The 23,292-nt window shown below is 33.1% G+C and overlaps 3 protein-coding genes across 4 annotated transcripts; 2 read left to right on the forward strand and 1 right to left on the reverse strand.

Annotated features, from left to right (window-relative positions):
• Window positions 1-34: 34 nt before the first annotated feature.
• Window positions 35-2,148, reverse strand: LOC7454005 (UV-B-induced protein At3g17800, chloroplastic). 2 transcript variants are annotated; one of them, XM_006376642.3, is made up of 4 exons: window positions 1,981-2,148; window positions 1,754-1,886; window positions 1,038-1,339; window positions 35-943 (listed from the first exon to the last, which is right to left on the reverse strand). In XM_006376642.3, the coding sequence occupies exons 2-4, from the start codon at window positions 1,874-1,876 to the stop codon at window positions 163-165; spliced, it is 1,206 nt and encodes a 401-aa protein (XP_006376704.1). In that variant the 5' UTR covers window positions 1,877-1,886; window positions 1,981-2,148; the 3' UTR covers window positions 35-162. The 2 variants fall into 2 exon arrangements, with proteins under 2 accessions (XP_006376704.1, XP_002317709.1); XM_002317673.4 differs by having other exon boundaries at window positions 1,754-2,142.
• A 3,892-nt stretch (window positions 2,149-6,040) lies between these two features.
• Window positions 6,041-14,466, forward strand: LOC7454004 (extra-large guanine nucleotide-binding protein 3). The gene is made up of 8 exons (XM_024582459.2): window positions 6,041-7,085; window positions 7,170-7,307; window positions 8,345-8,449; window positions 8,561-8,746; window positions 9,311-9,488; window positions 11,586-11,827; window positions 13,286-13,455; window positions 13,548-14,466. The coding sequence occupies exons 1-8, from the start codon at window positions 6,177-6,179 to the stop codon at window positions 14,128-14,130; spliced, it is 2,511 nt and encodes an 836-aa protein (XP_024438227.1). The 5' UTR covers window positions 6,041-6,176; the 3' UTR covers window positions 14,131-14,466.
• A 1,592-nt stretch (window positions 14,467-16,058) lies between these two features.
• LOC7485176 (U-box domain-containing protein 21) lies at window positions 16,059-17,875 on the forward strand. The gene has a single exon (XM_002318272.4). It carries the CDS (start codon window positions 16,445-16,447, stop codon window positions 17,762-17,764), a length of 1,320 nt encoding a protein of 439 aa, XP_002318308.3. The 5' UTR covers window positions 16,059-16,444; the 3' UTR covers window positions 17,765-17,875.
• Window positions 17,876-23,292: the final 5,417 nt, after the last annotated feature.

The raw sequence follows: 23,292 nt of genomic DNA on the forward strand, positions 1-23,292 counted from the left end.
CAGAGCACGACAGGAAAACAGAACATCAAAACCATTTACAGAAAAATGAGCACAGATTTCTTAATAGTTATCACCAAATTTACACTCATACATAGCACTTAAATTTGGTCAGTTGTGCCTCTACTACAAATTCGTTTAGGCAGGCATGTATGTGGGCATTATTCAATTCAGAACAAAGTGATATCTTGAATCCACATAGCTCTCTACATCCCAGAGGAAAGAACCAAAAGTTACAGCTTCCAGAACAAGTCTTTTCAAACCACCAAAGCTGATCTTGACTAGTTCATCCTTGGAAGAATCAATAGTCCCTTGAAGTGCTATGACAATCTCAGGTCTTCCAAACAAGGCCTCAGTGTGCTTCTCAATAAGGCTAACAGCCTCTTTCGATCTTATTGTTGCATACCTCTGAAGTGTTTCCCCATCAAAAGACATCACATAATTCCGCAATCGGGAAGCCTTTAATCCATGTCCAAGTCCTCCAGGACTAACACCATCAGAAAAGGCTTCAGGATGGGAAGACACAACTTTACGAATATCTGTTTCTCCCTCATCCACAGCATTTGGGAGGATTTTCATTGTCTTCTCAAGCTGAAACCTTTGATCAACTCGCTTTAGGAAGTATCCATACATCACAGAAGCTGCATAGACCTGTCCAGCCCTGAGTTTGTTTATCTGAGCAACAGCAGTAGAATCTCCCATCCGATTTCCCAAAATGAGAGCTAGATGGTTCTGAATCATATCATAGGCTTCAGGAGAGTGGAGTCGCTCAAGCTTCTCATCTTGGCTTGGCCGAGTGTCCACTCCACCAGATGGGTCTGTGGAAGAGGAGGCCATGGTGGATATCAAAGAAACATTGGCATCCATGAACTTCTGCACAACCAATGCATACAAAATCTCTTCTAGAGCTTTTCTCCTCTCATTAGCTTTCACCTCAGCAATTTTCCTAATAATTTCAAAAACTGATCATTAGACTCGACTTTCAGCATCAATGGCGGGAGCTATAAACCACATTTATACAGAAATATCATAAAACTAACCTATATAATACCAAATCAGTGCTAGTGGCAGAAGGCTCTTCCTTCTGTTTCTCAGCATCACGATCAGTTTGAAGTTGCTCAAGTTGCTGCTCCACTGCTGCTGGCACAAGATGCGGGTGACTAATCAAAATCTGAGATAAGAACTGCCCTACTGGAGATTCAAGCTGAAGTGGAGCAATTGATGCAATTGATCCCGATGAATCTGAAGACGATGACAATGATGCTCTCACTCCCATACATCTCCTGCTTCCATATGCCACTCTCCTATGACCTGGCTTCGAGTATGAAACTGAAGAACAATGCTGCAATCCAAATAACACAAAAAGGAAAAGGGAATCAAACACCAGCTTTCCAACCATATAACATCTAGAACAACAACAACAAAGTAAATTTTAAATAATCCTAAAGAAACCCAGACAAATTACAAACTTGCTGAAATTTCAAGTAAGACGGTCTTAAAAGCTTCATTTTTGAACAACAATCCAACAGAATTACACATAGGAATTCATCTCTTATAACAAATATTTTGCATAAAACATAAAACTTCATTCACTCTTAAGCATGCAACGGCAAGAAATAAATTGAATCATAGAAAAAAATTTAAAGCTTTTAGCATTATACCATAGATTATCCATGAATTATCAATGGACACAAAATTCATACATAAAATCAAGGAGAAATTATCCAAAACCCAAAAAGAGACTAATCGGTAGTACCTTATGAGGAAAACGCACAAAATCTTGCCCAATGGTAGCTAAAAAACCCGATCTAGCAACAGATTTTGCAGGTCTACAGATCCCAATTGAAGATCCAATAAATGTTGCTGTAGCTGCTTCCATTTACACCTCTCTACAAAACCCAAAAACCCTTTTGTAAGATTCCATCAAAATCCCTTTCAAAAATAAAGGACGATGATTCTAGCTTGAATGCGGTGATGTATAACCTTTTCAAGTAGTTGAAACAAGATCGATAATTTTATCTTTTTTCTTCAAGGACAGCGAGAGATGAATGTATTGTAGGTGTTGGTGGATATGGCGTTGGTCAGCTGTGGTGGGCGGGTTGCTGTGGCTATGAATGGGCGAAGCTCAGTTTTCTTAAGCCTTAGATTGTGTCATTGTGATAAAACCTTGCTCTTGTTGCTGGAAAAGTTTTTAGTCCCTTGAGTTTTAGTTAGTTTCTTTTTTGCCATCATAGGTTAAATATTATACATCAAAAAAAAAAAAACATTCAAGAAATCGAGTTGGAAACATGTTTAACCTGCTCAAACTTTTATTTATTTATTTATATCATTATTTTTTTTATCGAGTTGTTTTTTTTATTTATATTTTTTTAATTTAATAATTATAATTTAATTTCATAAAATTTTACAAAATAAAATTTAACTTTATTAATTCAGATCAATTAAAATTTTATGAACCAATTTAAAACTAAAATAAATATTTAAACTAACAGTTTTATCTTAACTTTCCAATTTAATTTTTGTGTGAAACTAATAAATTTATTATTATTTATTATATATATAATTTTTAATTTATTTTATTAAATACATATATAAATATTTTAATTTGCGGTTAAGATTTTTCATGATAATAGAGAAATTGTAAACAATGTATACAAAAAAATTGTGTTGAAAAAATATGTCAAAAAAATTGTGTTGAAAATGAGACACTTCCGTTTTATTTTTGCCATATAGCTTATTCAGAGTCGAATTATTATTATTATTATTATTAATTCAATAGCAACTACACAAACTCTAAACCAAGATTATCCAATAAAAAATATTTTACAACCAAACCTAAATTTCTCGGCAAGTTTATTTATAATTTAATTTATTTGGTTAAATGCTACCATCTTAATACTAATTTTTTTAAAAAAATATTGTTTTAATTAAAAAAAACAATCTAAATTAATCTAGTGACTTGTTAATTAATTTAGAATGAGTTTGAACCAAGTCTTAATACCTCACTTATCCAAGTTATTTGATGGGTCAAACCTTAAACTAGATTTGATAACTATAATCCATACTAGATAGGACAAACTCTATCATCACTTCTCTCCCGACACATGCACGCGCACATATATTAAATTTAAAAAAAAACTAAACCTAGAGGAGAAGTTACTATATGCCAAGACTCATTTTTCTATTCATTGTAATAGTGTATATATTGATTTGCTCTTGAAGAAAATATCAATAAACTAAGCTTTTGTCATTTAACATTCAATGAGGTTATATTTGTCATTTTTTTATTTAATGTATAATAAAATTACAACTTTAACCTTGAAATAAATAATTCTAATGGTTTTAATTTAGGGGTGCTTTTGTCTCTTTTTTTTTTCAGAATAATAGAATTATTTTGATACTTTTGAAGACAAGAACAATGCATAAGAGATTTTTTTTGGTCATTTTAAATTATTTTTTATTATTTTTTACACCTATCAACCATTGCGAATTGAAATGCACCAAAGAAGTTGGGTTTTCTCCATCGTGAACCATCATATGCACCATCTAAATACGAGAGGGTGACCTACTCATTAGAGCATTCTACGAACACACCAACAACTTTTTTTTTCTTTTTATTATTTGTTTATTAAGTAAATAACCAAATTACCCTTGGGATCACATGATAATTGCAACAAAAAAACAAAGTGAAATGACTAGTATGCCCCTAAAACCAAGCCTAATAATCTTTTATTTTAAAGGCAATAGAAGAGTTACAACATGCATACAAAAGGAAATATAAAAAAGCATCTAGACCAAAGGTTTTTGTTTTTGTTTTTGTTTTTGCTTTTAAAGGTAACCAAGTAATTTAACCGTGCAAAAAAATATGAAAAAAATTGAGATATCCCAAAAAAAAATTTTAATGACAAATGAACCTAGAGAAAAGACCATTCTACCCCTGAAAGACAACGTTGTGTGCTTTTTTTGCGAGGGGAAAACATCAATTTACTAATATAATCTACAATAATTAAAGGATAGCTTAGGTTTTGTTAATTTGTTAAAGTCTTGTGTTGTGGGTTGGTCGGGTTAGCATCAAAACAATATTGTTTTAAGTTTTTTCTTAACTAAAATGACGATATTTTGGAAAAACAATTATAAAAATCATAGACTTGACTTAGTTGAGTCTTATCTGAATTTTTCTAGGTCAACCGAATTACGAGTTGACTCGTCGAGTTATATAAATATAATTAAATCAACATTCACTCTCGATTTAAAAGAAAACCTGATATGAACTTGATCAACTGAGTTTAATAAGGAGTTAACAAACATGATAAATAATTGTTATCATGGGTTATGAAACATGTCGCAAGGAATATCGAGACGAACCACATGTGAAAAGAGTAAAAATATAATAAAGATATTATTACCTAATTTTATGATAATTAAAAACCTTTTATGATCTTTTAAAAACTATAAAATGAACTAGTTATATAATAAAAAAAGATAATTATCACCCTATATATCATATCTAAGATAAATAACATTGTTATTTGTTTATAATAATAAAAATGTATATTGTATTTATATCCTAAGAATTTATCTATACTAGTATATATCTGTATATTAAATTAACATTGAGGTTTCATAAACGGCTATAATTTTAAAAGCAAATGTTTTCACCATAGATGACTTCACTAATTGAAAGTGATTAATTGGATAGTCAGAGGAATAATTTGAAAGGGCATTGCAGACAATACCCATTAACTTACAACTCATATCGACTAAGAATCCTTAATTATTATTAACTTTTTTTTATTACCTTTTAAGTACCTCCAAGGAAACAAAGCCAATATTATACTTTACAAAACATCTAATATATATAATTAATTTTTAAAATCAAATATAAAAATAAATTCTATCGTGAAGTATGATTGTGATTATTTTTTAAAGTATTTTTTATTTATAAATATATTAAAATAATATTTTTTTATTTTTTAAAAACTATTTTTTACATCAATACACATAAAAATACCAAAAAAAAAATTTAATTTAAAATCAAAAATTAAACTTTTTTTAAAATATTTTTAAAATTCAAAAACAAACGAGAGAATCACGACAAAATAAGCTAAAAGAACATAGCGTCCTGTATTACTGAATGGACAAACCCTGACAAAGAGCTGGCTAACAACAAAAGTCCAACAACAAATAAACAAAGACACACTTGTTGGTTTGTTACTGGCTCCTTTTTACTACTTCGAGATTGCATTGGCACCGAATCTACACACCACCCCCACCCCGCCACTGTCCTCTCCAAACTTCGAGCCAACTACACTTCAATACCCCAATTATGGAGACATTTCAAACCAGCCCTTAGATATTACCAATCCTGCAATCCCAGTCCCTTTCTTTCAAAACAATCATCCAGGGCCCCTAGTATCGTTTGCAATTTACCATTTTGTCCCTGTTTCACAGAAATAAAAAAAACCTTGTTTGTCTTGGATTTTCATAAAAAGGAGACTTAATTTTGACATTTCTTATAACTTAAAGATAAAGGTGAAAATAGGATTTTGTTTTTGATCAAAATAAAACCGGTAAATAATACCAACAAACTAATATTTTTTTTGTGCTAAATTATATAATCTAATGAATTAACTAAGCTAATTTCTCTATTTATAAAAGTTATTAAATACTTTTTTTCAAGTCAGTCTATTTATAAAAGTTAAGAGAATAATTAATTGTTAACTAAATTGAATCACTATGTTTTAGAAAAGTTTATTCTAATAATGCAAATCATTATATCAATTTGATGCATAATATGCAATGGGATGTTGAGTTATCAAAGACTAAGGGACTTAATTGTGATTTGTTAATAAAAAAATGTAATTGACGGACTTAATCGATATGTCTATAAAAATAAATAGTAAAATAGAAATAGTTATAGTTACAGTACTGATTTGGAATATGTAACATAAATGGTGGACTTTTTCATAGTTATCACAAAAAATAATTCTTACTTACACATCATTAGTTACGTCAAATCTAACAGTCATAAACAGCCGCCGGGGTCTTGGCATCTTCTTCCGTTACTGAACTCCGTTTCCTCTCTCTCTCTCTCTCTATCTTTGACCCTTCTTACCAAGTTTCTCTTTTCCCCTCCATCTCCCCTCACTTTCTCAGCTACCAAACAAACAAAATCTCTAATGTCAACGACTACAGAACAAGGAAGCGAGTGGGAAGAAGTGATACGGAAGATGTTACCAGCAGGAGCACCGTTACCTGACGAAGATCATCTCGATTACTCAATCGCAGTAGAATACGAAGGTCCGCCAATTCCTTACGAAGTCCCTCGCATCGACCCGTTGAATCTTAATTTACTCCCAACTCGGGCTTCTTCTCTCGTTTCTACTGAAGAATCGAAATCAAAATCAAGCACTCCAGTTTCAAAATTCACTAGATTCAGTAACCAAAACGGTACCGCAAGAAGATTTTATCCAGCAAGAGTAGAGGTTGATGAAGGAAATCTTGAAAAAGAAGAGGAAATTGATAGAAGAGATGAAGGAAGGCGGGGGAATGCCGTTACGTTTAATACGCCGAAAGATTCGGAGACTGAGGAAGGGGATGAGGAGGATGATGGATATTCCTCCACAGCGACGGATGCTGATTTAAGCAGTACAAGGAAAGGAGTGAGGAGGAGGAAGGGTGGCGTTTGTAGTAGGTGTGGAAAGAAGAATAGATGGAAGGAGAGGGAATCGTGTTTGGCTTGTGAGAAGAGGTATTGTAGTAATTGTTTGTTGAAAGCGATGGGATCAATGCCAGAAGGGAGGAAGTGTGTGAGTTGTATTGGGAAGCCGATTGATGAATCGAAGAGGTCGATTTTAGGCAAGTGTTCGAGGATTTTGGCGAGGGTTTGTAGTCCGCTGGAGGTTAGGCAGATAATGAAGGCTGAGAAGGAGTGTGCTGCGAATCAGTTGAGACCGGAGCAGTTGATTGTGAATGGGAGGCAGTTGAGACAAGAGGAACTGGCTGAGGTTTTGGGGTGTGCGTTTCCGCCGCAGAAGTTGAAGCCTGGCAAGTATTGGTATGATAAGGACTCGGGACTTTGGGGGAAGGTGAAAGAAAGAATGTTAAAGTTTTATTTGGGTTTTGAGATGGTTTATTTTTTTTGTGAATTGTTTTTTTGTTATTGATTTCAGGAGGGAGAGAAACCAGATAGAATAATTAGTTCCAAATTGAATGTTGGGGGTAAGCTTAGGCTGGATGCTAGCAATGGGAATACAAAGGTTTACATAAATGGCCGTGAGATTACCAAGACTGAGCTCAGAGTGTTGAAGGTATCTTTATTTCTTTGCTTATGCATATCATTTTGTCATGATTGTGTACAAATGATTTTCAATGATTTAGTAATTGTGGCAAAACCAAGTTTTGAAAGCCCAGTGCTTTTCCTGGGGATGAGGTGTGTAGATTCTACATTTAAATACTATACATGACTGTTATGAATCTTTTGTTTGTAGAGCTAGTCACGCTTGCAATGCATAATTATAGTCATAATTTGCATGAGTTCTGAATACTGTAGTACGAGGTTATATGATATAAGGAATGGTTTTAGAGGAGTTCATACATGAGTCAAGTTGACCTAAAGTTTAATAAGGAAGAAATCTTTCAACTTGGGAGGAAGTTGACCTGAGATAGATAATTCAGTTAATAAAAATTGGAGGCATGCATGGAAAGAGAACTTTGATAATAGAGTCTCATCTATGAACTACCTCAGGGAAGAACCGGGTCTGATAAATACTGCAAATACTTGCTACTGTGCTAACACATTTTATCTAATGGAGCTAGAACTTGCTTTATTTTTCATTTGGTGCAAAGTGCGATGACAGTTTTTTTTCAAGAAATTCACTCCTCTAGGACATCAGCAACCTGCTTTGATATTCCCTTGCTGACAACAGGAGATTTGAATGGGAAGTTTTTTTTTTTTTTTGTGTGTGTGTGTGTGGGCGTTGGGGGGGGGGGGGGGGTTCGCTGGTGAAAAGAACAAAATTGTATGAAAGAGTGAAAAGATTTTCTCATTCCTAACCATTAAAAGTATTTCTGTATCTTTGAAAAAATTTCAGAAGATTTGGAGAATTTTGCAGAAGCAAACATGCCCTTGGTGTTTTAGTTCTTGTTTGTTCCCAAAGTGGCACGGTATTGGAAGCTGATGACATGCTGTTTTAAATTTGATATTTGATGTCTTTACAGTTGTGCTTGCACTTAGCTTTAAGTGCTTTGCAGTTTTATGATAGGTTTGCCTTTACTTCAGGTTGCATGTGATAGTTTGGTTGAGGTTGGGCTTTGGTCTCATTGCTTAAATTGACATTCATTTCAGCTTGCGAACGTACAGTGCCCCAAGGATACTCATTTCTGGTTGTATGATGATGGATCTTATGAGGAAGAAGGCCAAAATAATATAAAGGGAAACATATGGGGAAAGGTTATCTCTTAATCTACAGATAATATCCCTCTCATGAATTTTAAGTTTGAAATTCAACAATCAGTTTTGAATTGAATTTTATACAGTTGTCATCTGATTTTTGGTAGGCAGGCATCTACTCGTTTCATCTGTTCATTATTTTCATTGCCTGTACCACCTGGAAATCCTAACGGGCCAAAAGAAGATCCTACTACCTTTTCAGGAAGGTCTGTGCCTGAGTATTTGGAGCAAGGAAGGATCCATAAACTTCTGTTATTCGGGTTAGAAGGATCTGGAACAAGTACCATTTTCAAGCAGGTAAGTTCATGTTTTATCGTTTTTGTTTTGATTTGATTTTATCACAAACATTCATTTTATTAGGTTTTGTTTATTATTCTCATCATTTCATGTTGCTGCCATTGTTACGCCAAACGTGCTTAACTTGAAATGTTTGTTTGAAATAACTACCTCTCTCTTTAATTGATCACTGTTTCTTCCTATCACATGGTGGAAGCTAATGGGAAGCTATGTATGCAATTTGAGTAGTTGGTGTGTTTAGGCTATGGCTTAACTTTTGAATTTCTTACAAAGTATATAAACTATCAATTCAAAACTGAAAACAATCATTTTTATTTGGGTTATTCTTTAACTGGCTATTTGGCTGTCTCACAGATGATATCCATCATGTATATGTCACTTAATTAATTAGTGATATATTAATGTCATAGCTGTTTAGAAAAGGACAATATTCGTTACTTCGAATGGTCTTTAGCACATTATTCTTCTGATCTTCTGTTTTACTTGCAACAATTCTTTGCATGGAGATGGGTGTTGGCTTAATACTTGTCATATTTCTTATTATTTCCTCTTTCAATGGAACAGGGCAAGTTTTTATATGGGAATAGGTTCACCCCTGAAGAGTTGCAGGACATCAAACTCATGATTCAAAGCAATATGTACAGATATCTTAGCATATTGCTTGAAGGACGAGAGAGGTTTGAAGAGGAGGATCTGACGGAGAAGAGTACTGCTACAGTTAATTCTGAAGAATGTGCTTCAGGTCTCAAGACTACTATTTTTGTCTTCGTTTTCTAGTTTATAATAAGTCATAGAACCTTGTTTACTTTTGCTTGAAGTTTTCCTTGATCTGAAGAAATATTCAAACATTTACATTTGCTACTCATAGGATTGCTGAAAGATATGCTAGATTGTTAAAATCAGAGGAAAAGTGTGGTTTTTCAAATGAATTTTAATTTTTTCAAGAAGATAAGTGCAAAGGCATCGTATATTGTTGCCAATATTTTAGTGAAAATAAAGCATGAATTGAGCTTGCCAAAACTTCCATTAAAAAATAATCCGAATTTCTTTGTCTTGAAAAAAACACATTTGCATGCAGAAAAATGATTTGTTAATACAAAAACAATAAACATGAAAATTGTACAGAAGTGAAGTCAATATGTTAAAAGCTGTTGGGGGTGGTTATGGTGTTACCAGAAAAGCAAATGCTATTTATATTTGTTCTACTGATACTTGAGTAGACTAATCCAAAAGATTCTCATATATAGCTCCATCTTATTCATACAAGCGTCCTCATGTTGCCAGAGTGTAAGACTGCCACCTAAATTAGCATGATACTAAGAGGCATTCCTGCTTGGTGTCTTTAGAAAAAAGTAATTGGAGCAAATTTATTGGTGCATTGAGATTATGGATTAACATTTGGAATAAAGTAATTGTGACTTGAAGCAAGCTAATAAGGAGTTTGACTCAGTTATTTGGTAAATATGGCTTAAAGTTGACTATATCAGGTCTGGTCTTTCAACTCTGAGAAAGAGATTGAATGAAAACATTCATACTCAGAGTCTGGATGTGATTTTTTTACTGGAAGTAACAAATATGTTGCCAATCAACTCAGAAGCAAGGGCTTGTAGCAAATATTTAATCAACACAGACCTTATCTTGCGGCTACAGTGCAAGACTGCCTACTTAATTAACAGTATAATAAGAGGGCTTTCCTACTCAGTGTCTCTAGGAGAAAGTGAATGAAGCTGCTCATAGGTTCATTGACCTGACAGATTAGCATTTGAATGATCGGATGCTCAACTAGGCTTGAATCTTGTTATGAAACGTGGCTCGATGATATGGTAAAAAAGGCTTCAAGTTGACTATATCAAATCAGGTCTTCCATCCATGTGGGAGCTAACAGTCTGGATGGGATTTGTTTTTACTGGCAGTGACAAATATGACATCAACACTTAAGAGTTACATAATAAATATTTTATCATGTAAGATTTCACCCAGGAGTTCTCTAATTATAGGGTTGCTTACATGACAGAGAGGGAACATTCATTTTGGAAAGGAATTATGTGCTAGATCAGATGAGATAGATTGTTCTCTTTGGTGCAGAATCAGAAATGATGGACTCTTTCACAAGTATAACCGTGTTACTTGTTGCATATTTAGATTCTGATTCTTCTTTATTAGAGGCAGTGCTTATATTCTTCTTAACGAACTTGGTTATCAGTTTCTAATATCATGGAGAATGCAAAGCAAGATGCTGTTACTAAGTCTAGTGTGAAAATAAAAGTGGAAAATGGTAAATATCTCATGGGAGACTAGGAACATAGATTTAGTCTCAATTGGTGGGGCCCTATCAGGATACTCTGCAATAGCCTAACATTTATGTAGAAGCTTTAGAGTTGAAGTGTTCATGAAGGAATATGTCTATTTTCAAGAGACTTTGATGGGTAGGAAGAATTCACCATCATGTTTACTTAATACATAAAACTAGATAAAGACTACAACATGATCAAATGATGCCTGTTTGTGTGATTTATCCAATATCTGCACTTGGATCTTGGTCTCTCTCTCTCTCTCTCTCTCTCTCACCGTCTCATCTATTTTGTTTGGAAACAGCATGATAGCTACCTTAATTCATCATATAGGTCACTAGAGTTACTGTTTGAGGTCCTCAATTTCCAAGAGCTGTGTAGATATTCTTTTTACTTAACTTCTTGTGTGACGTTGGATTAGTCATTAGCCATCTATGATAGGGAAAGCCTTGCTTTCCATAATGATATGCATATGCATAAAATGTAATTTGATGCTGCCTGTGGCCATAATAAACCTTAGTAAGTGGTTCAGCTTGAAATAATTTCAGGTGAAGGAGGCGAAACAAGTGAGAAATGCATCTACTCCATTAACCAAAGGTTCAAGCATTTTTCTGACTGGTTATTAGATATCATGGCAACGGGAGATTTGGATGCATTTTTTCCTGCTGCAACACGAGAGTATGCTCCTATTGTGGATGAGGTCTGGAAGGACCCTGCCATTCAGGAAACGTACAAGAGAAGGGAAGAATTGCATCATCTTCCTGTTGTTGCTAAATATTTCTTAGATCGGGTATGCCTCAAGCATCTCTACTTTTGCTTTGTTTATTTACAAGCAATTAGAAGCTGTCCATGTTCATTTTGTCTAGCTCCATATAATGCCTTTTTTGGGCTCCTTTTCTCATCTCTTTCTGGAATTTATGAATTGAGGATATAATTATTGTAGATTAGATGCATAATGTTTTGCTTTGTGCCAAATGTATCTCTCAGTTATAAGACCACTGCAATTTTATCGGGCAGCTCCTCCAAATCATGTTTATTCAGATTCAGTTTCCTTCGTCCTTATTCCAATACATATATGGAAAAACAAGAGTATAGTAACCTCAAAAAGAAAACCAAGAATAATGAGGTGACATCAGTATCTATGTTAATCTCTTACCTAGTAAAGTGGGCATGATAATTTTGTTGATGGAAGAGTCGAGAAAAGAAGCATGAATGCCAAACTGTCCATGCAACTTGGACAACAATTTGACTAGATGAAAGTACCGATTCAATAACATTCCATTTGTAACAGTGATGCAACTTCTGTGCTGATTTACTTCTTGATTTTTTGTAATGGGGTCTAGAACTCAAAGCACTGTTGTTGAGAGTTCAACAACTAGAAAAACTTCTAGAGTCTTTCATGGTTAATATTTATTTCTCCTTGATGGTTTATTTTGCTGCTTTTTCTGGGGATTTCAACAATTTTTAGATGTGATTTTATTGTGGAGGCAGTTGAAGTCTTTTATTCCATTTAGAATTAGGATAATCTATCTGTTAATCTCCAATATTGTCAAGTACACTGGTTTGATTTCTAGTGGAAGTGATTGAATAGCTTAAGGCAGAGTAAAAATGCATCTTTTACCTACTTTTTCAAGGAACGTATATTTACTAACCTATCATGATTTTCTGTAGTTCTTGCCAACTAGAATCTGGGTTGAATAAATCAAATAGATATCATGTGCAGACATATGTGTGTGCATATTTGACATCATACATTTCATGCAATGTACATGATAATGCTACATTAAATATAAAGCTCTTTCCATTATACAATTTTTGTATTTTTTACTTGCTTCACTACGAGATGTCTGATATTTATGTGGTAAGAAATGAATTTTATATTGGAGTTCATGTCTGTATCATATAGATGTTATGCCTGAACCTTTTTGAAAATCTTGAATCTAAGTGTTCTGTTTGCCTAAGTTAAAAAAAGAAGAAGTGTTCTAATTGCCTTCTCCCTTATAATAATAACATCGTGTCATTAGCATGAAATGAAATTCCTTGTACAAATAGATGAATGAATTTTCTTTTTTGATAAAAAATTGATGAGGGAATTTAATGAAGGGGTTGCGGGGATTTTTTTCTTGTTTTCCTAGGGCCTCGTATTAATCTAATACGATAAGCTTTTGATTTGAAATGATTTTTTGATGTTATCTGACTGTAAAACCATCCTTTTCAAGTTTGTGTATTATGCTATTATTTCTTGCAGACCATTGAGATATCAAGCAATGAATATGAACCTTCAGAGAAGGACATTTTATATGCTGAAGGAGTCACACAGAACAACAGTCTTGCCTTCATGGAATTCACATTTGATGATAGAAGTCCCATGTCGGAGATATACAATGAAAACTTTGACTGTACACCTCCCTTGACCAAGTAAAATCTTCATTCTGTTTGCATCATCTTTACCTTCACTGCCGCTGAAAGTAATGTTCTGTCATCTCTCTGGAAATTTCCCATTGCCTCAGGTACCAACTAATTCGCATAAATTCAAAGGGATTGCGTGATGGTTGCAAATGGCTGGAAATGTTTGAAGATGTGAGGGCAATTATCTTCTGTGTAGCCTTAAACGACTACGACCAGATTTGGGCTCATGGTACAGGTCCCCCTTGTAACAAAATGATTGCTAGTAGAGACTTGTTTGAGAGCCTGGTTAGGCACCCATGTTTTATGGACACCCCTTTCGTGCTTTTGCTGAACAAGTATGATGCATTGGAGGAAAAGATCAACCAGGTTCCTTTGTCAGCTTGCGAGTGGTTCGAGGACTTCCAGCCTTTGAAGCCCCATAACAATAGTCAAACCCTGGCGCAGCAAGCATACTTTTATGTGGCAGTGAAATTCAAGGAATTATATTTTTCACTTACTGGTCAGAAGCTGTTTGTATGTCAGACCAGAGCTAGGGAACGTACTTCAGTGGACGAAGCATTCAAGTACATAAGGGAGGTCCTCAAATGGGATGAAGAAAAGCATGATAACGTGTATGGAATCCCTATGGATGACTCGTTTTATAGCACAGAAATGAGCTCCTCTCCATTTATCAGACAGGAATAGGCATCTCTGAGCCAGCAATTTGAACTAGGAGATTGCAGTGAGGTAAATTTGATATTGCTGTGTGATGTTATTTGGATCAAGGCCGATTGATTCATACGAAGCCTCAATCTGGTTTGGGGAGTTGATGGTATTCTTTGGGAGAGTTTATCCATTTGTACAGTGCCCTGTTAATTATGAGTAAAACCAGCTTTTGTGAATCAAGTAACTGATCGGAGCAATGTTTTTGGCACTTTTTACCCTGAGAGCTTGTGAGTTTGTATATTCTTCCCTCTTATTACTCAAAGGAGTTTCACTTCCATGGGTTTGGTCATCGAAAGAGATAATCTGTTGCATGCATGCCTTTTGGTTTCTGTTTTTTAATTTTTAATTTTTACAAGCGAGTAAAAAAGGATAAAAATAGTTGCATTGTGAAAGCTAGGTGGCACCAGGGGGTTCTCTCCCTGCCTTTCCTCCGGTCCCTCCCGCCGGATCCGTCTCCCTGCGGACAAGGGTTCTGTCACCGTATCTTTCCTGTTATAATTCAATAGTTTATCAGATTTTGTTTTTGAATTCTTGAACCCATGCTAGGATACTGTATGGGGGATGACCTCGCTTGAACCCATAATAGTTTATTCAATAATATTTAAAATAAACTTATTTATTAAAAAAGCTGAAATTAAATTAAAAAATAAACAGGTTAGGGTATGGGGGATGACTTCGCTTGAACTAAAAGCCCATGCCTCGCACTGGGTTTTATTATTATTATTATTATTAATTTTTTTTCTCAAATTTTGGATTAATGAGCGGACGGCTCTCTCCTTTATTTCTCTTGCTTTATTTTTTATTTTTTGAAAAAAAACTAAGCAAGCGACAAGTTGCCAATGACCTGTCGCAAGCTGGATAGTTGCACATATTCTAGCCACAGAAAATTAGAGGGTTGATTTTTTTCTCACAAAAATCTTTTCTTCGAGTTATTTTCACTGCCTCATTAAAATATCTAGAATGAATTCAAAAATTCAAAATCAAATTTTTAAAAAAATCCTTTTCGAGTCCAATCTATATTTTTCGGGCAATAAAAAGACTTAAAACCACCATCCTCAAACTTCTCTTGTCGGAATCCTTTGTCATCAATTTTTGCTATTTGTTGTGTCGAAATAATAAAAATCGATAACTTTCTCTTTTATCTTTCTAATTCTTTCTAATTCAAGGAGCAAAAAAATAAATAAAATAAACTTGTAAATTATAGCAAATTTAGAGTTGGTTATATGCTATCCATGTTAATTTCAAGTTTTAATCTTCTATTTTTTAGTTTTTTTTATTTTAATAGTAACTTCAAGTCTAGTTTCATCTCCATAGACTATAAAAGGATCTACTTGCAAAAAAAAAAAAGTATTTTGCATCGAACATTATAATAGTTTCACTGGTGGAGCTCCATAAGAAAGGCAAAGTTTTTTAAATGTATAAGATAATACTTTGCATCAAACATTATAATATCAATATTAATCTTCCTCTCAAAACAGCAAAAGAAAATGTCAATCCAAGTAGCTCATGCTCTGTAGACTATAATAGTTTTAGTTTGAATAATATTTTGCACCATCAATTTCCAAAGAATTTCAAAAGCTTAACCAGACAACCTTTTATTTTATTTTAATCTACGATGTTGACTTAAACATCAATTAAGAATAAATCTTTTATTAAATAATTCTTAGAGACTTATTATTCATATATTAATTAAATCAATGTATTCAAGAATCTTTTAATCATAAAATAATTGATAAATAAATTTGCATGTACACACACGAAAGAGAAATTGAAGACAACATTTATTTGGTCTTTCTGAAAATAAAAGAAATTGGTAAAACTAGGAAGCGTTGAAGGAGCTTATTGAAGGAGAAAAAGAAAGAAATCTTCATGGAACGCGTCAAAACGACAAACAGCGGACCCCCCCTCTTTCAAACATTCAACGTTCAATATTCAAAAATAATAATAAATAATTCCATCGAAATATTACTGACTTTCGGTTTTCGTTTATTTATGTATTTACGCATGCTATTCATCAATTTGAACGCTTCTCCTTTTCTTTTCGCTTCACTTTTCAAGGTCTAAACCTTGGACGCGGCGTCAAAAATCTGAAAGCTGACACCTTCTTAGCCCCATGTATACCGCCGTGTTTCTTTGCTTATAAAAACCACCAAACCAAACCCAATGCCATAATATTTTCATCACTTGCAGAAAAATCTTTGCATCTTTTGATCAACAACGTAGCCAAAACATTCTATATACATTCCACTAACAAGGCTAAAGCACCTAGCATCTTGTCCAGGCAAAAGTAAATATGGTTTTTAGTTGGAGAAGGAAGAAAGCTGCTCGAGAAAAGCTCTTTAAAGTCCAGGAGTTGGTGATTCCAAACCAGTTTCTTTGCCCAATATCTCTTGATCTTATGAAGGATCCCGTCACATTATCTTCTGGGATAACATATGATCGGGAGAGCATAGAAACGTGGCTCGAGGGTGGGAATTTTACGTGCCCGGTAACGAATCAAGTGCTAAGGAGTTTTGATCAGATTCCTAATCACAGTCTTAGGAAAATGATTCAAGATTGGGGTGTGGCGAATCGTAACTATGGCGTCGACCGAATCCCAACACCTCGAGTTCCGGTTTTGGGAGCTCAGGTCTCGGAGGTTCTTTTTAGTTTGGAGGACTCGACAAAGCGTTTGAATGGGGCAGGGTGCCTAGAACTGGTGCAGAAAATCAAGAAATGGGGCAATGAAAGCGAGCGTAACAGGCGTTGTATCGTGGCGAATGGAGCACTTAGTGTGTTTGCAGCTGCGTTTGATTCATTTGCGAGAGATTCTTTTGAAAGAAATGCTAATGTGTTGGAGGAGATATTATCTGCCATGAATTGGATGTTTCCTATATTCCAACATTCACTTGATGCAGAAGTACGAGCGCATTTAGGCTCGCAAGATTCTTTACGCTGCTTGGTGTGGTTCTTGAAAAGCGGAGATCTTTCGGTGAAGCAAGACTCCATGATTGCATTAAGAGAAATTGTTTCTTTAGACCAAAAACAGGTAGAAGCATTGGCAGCCATTGAAGAGGTGTATGAAGTTCTTTTTAGGTTCATTAAGGACCCAGTTTGCCCTGCAATCACCAAAGCTTCTCTTATGGTAATATTCTATCTAGTATCATCTCCTTCTTCCACTAGCATAAAGACCAGATCAGCATTAGTGGAGATGGGCCTGGTTTCTTTGTTACTAGAAGTTACCATAGACTCAGAAAGGAGCACAAGTGAGAGAGCATTAGGTGTTTTTGATAGACTTTGTGATTGTGAAGAAGGAAGAGAAGAGGCCTACAGGAATGCTCTAACATGTCCAGTCTTGGTGAAGAAAATCTTGAGGGTATCAGAATTGGCAACGCAGTCTTCAGTTTCTGCCATTTGGAAGCTTAGCAAGTATGGAAAGAAACATGAAGAGAACGTCCTGGTTGAGGCTCTTCAAGTAGGTTTATTTCAGAAGCTAGTGTTGCTCTTACAGCTTGGTTGTGGAGATGAGACAAAGGAGAAGACAACAGAACTTCTGAAACTGATGAGTCCTTACAGAGATGGATTGGAATGCATTGACTCAGTAGATTTCAAAAATCTAAAACGGTCATTTTGAAACACTCAAGATTTTGCAATATGATATTCATCAAATCTTCATTTTTCAGATCAATTCTGTAATTTGTAATACTAATTCAACATATATATATACATATTTTTTTTTGGTTTATCGCATGAGTCAGAATCTTCTTCTCTTAATCCTTTCCAGGAATATAATGAAAGATTTCAGTGTAATTACTGAATACTTAACGGTATTCGGACATCTTCAAGAGATGTGCTAAATAGAAAACAAAAAAAATATATATTAATTTGGCTTTTTAATGCTTGTTTTATATGCTATAAGGAGAATGCTCAACAAAATACTAAGATACTATTTCTCTTATATAACAATATTATTTCTACCTATTAATATCAAAACCTTACAAGATACTATTTATTGTAATGATGTTTTTTTCTTCAATGGTTTTTTTCTTTGATTTTTTTTAATTTATATTTTTTCGGTTTGTTTTCTACAAAATTATTCTGGTCTCATGACTCGTATCATGAAGGCGAGTTCACCTAGGTTGATTCTAGTTTTTTTTTGTTATTTTTTTAACTATTATTTTTTTTAATTTCATCTTTTGATATTGGTTGATTGAGAATCATTTGAGTTGTATTTAGACCCGTCAAGTCAACCGGATCATATCGGATTATTAAAATAATTATATATCAAATATATTAAAATACAATCGACTCTTTTAAATGACTTTTTACAATTAAAGTGCACTTAACCGGAAAAAAAAAACTATATTAATTTATACTATTTAAAAAGTCATATTACCAATTTAACTCATTTAAATAATATCTTACTTGGAGAAACTTTAAAAAAGAAATAAACAAAATTAGGAAAGAGAAATGGGAGAGAAAAGACTAAAATATAATTTTTTTAATAAGTGAGAATTTTTATCACTTTTAGCTGGAATAATTTATGATTTCCTCTTTTTTCTTTTTATCTATTCTACGCTTTAAGTATATACAATAGCTACAATTTGACCACCTAAAATCTTTATATATATAGACACACACACGTTTATTATTATACTAGCACTGCAGTTGTTTTTTAAAATAATATTTTATTTAGAAATGTATTAAAATAATATTTTTTATTTTTAAATTTTATTTTTAACATCAACATATTAAAAAAATACAAAGAAAAACATAATTTTTTTAAAAAAATATATATTTTTGAAACGTAAAAATATACTCCTAATTCTTTTATTATATAAAATATTTGAATTCGAGATTTTTCAAAAACAAAAACGATGCCAGTTGATTATAAGCTCAAAGGTATAGTTAATTACTATTGTATAGACCATGAAAAATGTTGCAAGCCGCGATGAAGAAGTGTTGGCGACCGAGCACCTTCTTGACCTAATCAAAGTGGTTTTTTCCCTGTCAACTCTTCTACAACTGCTTTCTTTTTCTTTCGTCAGTCATTCTGCCGTATGAAGAACTGTTGTTTTTTGAACAATTCACATACAGAATTCAATTTCAAACACCATTTAATCTCTTTTCTTCAGTTTAATGAGCTGAAGTATATACACATTCAAACTTGCTATATATATGTTAACATAGAAGACCATTGATCTGTTCAAACTAAGGGGTCAAATTGTGATGTATTTTCTTCAGAGTCAAACTGCGAGTTTCTTCACGGCGGAAAGGAAGACAAGTGGAGGAGGGACATGGGAATTGGGATGATCGTTTTCAGATTCTGAATACGTAAAAGAGGCCATCGACCCTTCAAACTTGTTTTTAATATTTTTATATTGACGTAAAAGAGATCATTCTTAAAGTTAATTTACAGATTTATAATAGAACAGGTCCTAATCGACTTGAACAGTACCTCCATCATTTGCCTCAGCTGGCTGTCACATTGGTGTATTTGACTATCTTGCTTCACATGTTTTCGTCGCTCTCCTTGTGAACTCTAGCTGTTTAAGGCAAAACTAGAAATTGGCTTGCAATGCCCTAAGAGTTGGATTGGTTTTTTTAATATAAAAAAATTATCAGGTGTTGTTACCTATGTTTTCTAATAAAAAAATAATTATAAATTCAAAATATAATGTATATTGGATGGTTTTTTTTTAAAAAAATATTAATACAATAAACCCGTGACCTGAGTCATGAGACCGATGTAACTTCATAAAAAGAAAATAAAAAAATTATGAAGTTTCATTTCCAACAGATCTAATATTGAAGGTTGAAATCAAGAAAAAAAATAATAAATAGATGAGACTAGAATAACTCTATAGAAAACAAATTGAAAAATAAAAATTATGATGCCCAATTCCTAAACAACATCATATTGAAAGATAAATTTTAAAAAAATTAAAAAAAAAGATTGAGTTGTTGGAGGGTGAAATTAAAAAAAAACATATATTCAATTAAAAAGAAAAATAAACCGAGTCAACTTGCTAAGTTAAGTTAAAAAATATTCAATTAAAAAGGTACCTAAAAAATAAACAGAATCAACACAGGAAAAACTGTCAAATTTACGACTTGGGTCAAGAGATTGAAGTAATCCCTTAGAGAGTTAGCCTAATGTTAAATGATAAAATCGAAAAAAAATTAATTTGAAAAAGCGGCAAAAAAAAGACTCAAGTCAATTCAGGTTAACCTATTAAACCCGCGACCTGATTCATGAGATTGAGATAAATTAAAGAAAATAATTATAAAAATTATAAAGCACACCTCTAACAGATCTAATGTTGAAGGTTAAAATCGAGAAAAAAATATAATTCATGAGATTAATATATAACCCAACAAAAAAATAAAAAAAATTACAAAGCATGATTTTCAAAATAATTTAATATTAAATGATGAAATTAAAAAGAAAAAATATTAAATTGTTAAAGGGTTCAATTAAAAATAAATGTAGAAAAAATCACATAGTATTTTGTGTGACTACAATAACTTAACCATACTCTTTACTGTTTTTTTTTCTGTTAATGTTGATGTTAATATATATAATATGAACTCAATATCATAGCATGGAAAAATACAAAATATACCTAATCAACACCTTAAACATGGCCTCATTAAAATCATATAAAATTAAAGCGTGCATGTATATTATGAACATAGGCTGTGTTCTTAATCGATACACAATATATCATATAGATATCTTCTTATGTCCCCCGATTGTATAGAAACATCTATTGTTTCTTAGAAGTCGTATTTTAAACATCGATTCAATGTTCATGATCTAATGCTATCAATTTTAAGTATATTATGCTGATTTAATTTGCTATTTTATTCAAATGTAACACCAAAATAGTTATCAATGGTACTGTACCATGCTCTTAATCATGCTCACACTGAAAGGGATTGAAGCAAAATATATACTATTCCTGTTGCGGCATGTGCATGTGTTATCGAATGATGATGATTGTTTTCTTGGCATTCATTTTCAATCATTTGTGAATGCGAATTTTTTTTTTAGTTTAATGTGGGTGTCCGGGCCAGCTTGTGCGCACCTCGACTAATCCCACGAGCCCTGAAATTAACGACCATGTAAGCCTCCAGTGGCCATCATATGAGCAACCACAGGGCTCGAACCTGAGACCACAGAGAGAGCAAACTTCTTGGTCCCAAGTTTTTACCACTATGCCACCATGTTGTGAATGCAAATTCTTGACAAATTACAAACGTGTTTCCCATTTGCAATACGGTGCGGTGTCACGCGGCTCTTTCTTTTCGTTCTTCCACACGAAGTTATTACAAGGAAGCAGTAATATTAATGTTTTCAAGCTCCTGCACGACAAGGCAAGCTTGGCTTTATTGGCTAGAACTTAATTGGTCTCAAGTGGGGTGAATTTATAGCAGAAATAGTTGAATTCATATCAGATGTTCAGACATGTTTGATTCGTTGAGTGATATGTCCATGGATACAAGCCTTTTGGTATACATAATATATCTCGTACGGAAGACACCATAGCAGTCGTGCTTTCGAAGAAGATACAATTAGGTCAGTACTGCAGATAATTTGGTGCTTCGTTAGTAGTTACTGTTAATTTAGCGAAACTCACATTATACAGATCAATAGCTAGGACGTGGTTAATTTGAAAGCAGATTTTGTTCATATATGAAATGACACAGATCAAGTGTATACAGCACAAGAATCATTGTTTTAAACCTATTGAGGACCGACTCCAAAAGAGATTGAATCACTAAATCAACTTATAATTCATTCATTTAACCATTTTTATAATTAAAACCATGGTGTTTTGTTGTTTTTTCTTTGACTGTTGATGTTCTAACCAAGTTCAGATTTGGGTTTAGTTGGTGGCCGAAACCTGGTTAGGTAAAATAAATTTTAGAGTATATTTAAAAATGTAGTTGGGGTTTAAGTGTTTTCCTTTCAAAACATATTAAAATAATATTTTTTAATTTTTAAAAATTATTTTTAATATCAATACATTAAACCAATCTAAAAATTTAATTTTAAAAAAATATAAATTTTTTAAAAATATAATTTCAACTATATTTTTAAATATCAAATTACTATCGCATTCAGGATAACGCGATTAATACATTGGTGCACGTTTTTGACGAGTTACACATTAATTTGGAATTTATCATCGAGCTAGTATGCGGCAGGTTATGGACATCCATACCATCGTTCTCCAGCAGCCTGCCTTTTCATTTTTTCAAAAGAAAGAAGCTGACATGCATAATTAAAGCATAGACCAATGAGAATTGTCCATTCGATAACAACAACGAAGAAATGATGAAATTAATAGTAGAAGCTAAAACACGCAACGCGTTTATATGAACCCAGAAGGAAGATCAAAACACTTTCGTGGCGTAATTAATACAAAAAATGTGCTTGAAAAGAAAGAACAAGAAGACTAAACCATATTGTAACCAGTTTAATTCCTGTTTTAGCTTGATTCTTTATTATTTTATTTACTAGTTGAAGTTCTATAATCAATGCATATTACATTAAATCTTGAACAAATTAACATAGAATTTTACTGATATTATTTTTTATTTGTTTATATATATATAAGTTTTTTTTTTAACTATCTTCTAAATAACCGTGTTTTTAATAAAATTAATGATTAAAGAAAACAAACATGGTTACTTTTGATAGAGTGTTACAATCATATATATGCTGTCCTCTCTGATTTGTCTAATCAAGTAAAGTTCTGAAGCTAAGAGACATGAACTAGCAATTTCCTGGTACTTTCTTTGATCTTTCCCATGTCACGATATATCAGCAACTTTATGTATTACGTACCTTGGTGGCACCTGATCGATTTCATTTCTTATCGTTGTATAGTGTTTGTTTTGCATAAGATATGTTATAAGAAAATAGATTAATGTCAAATGCTTTACATTAAACTTACAAACTTGGATCGTTCTTAGAAAAAAAATTGGATTTAAATTAAAAAATATTCTCATGTTGACCTCGAAGAAGGATGTATAGAAGTTCTTTTCATATTCTAATTCATATGTTATTATAATAATATAGTAAAAAAAAAAGCATAAAGAGGTGGTGATTCCACCTAAGAATCTGATATGTTCATGATTTTATGATTTATT

This window comes from Populus trichocarpa, chromosome 12, assembly GCF_000002775.5.
Source record: "Populus trichocarpa isolate Nisqually-1 chromosome 12, P.trichocarpa_v4.1, whole genome shotgun sequence".
Lineage (NCBI taxonomy): Eukaryota > Viridiplantae > Streptophyta > Magnoliopsida > Malpighiales > Salicaceae > Populus > Populus trichocarpa.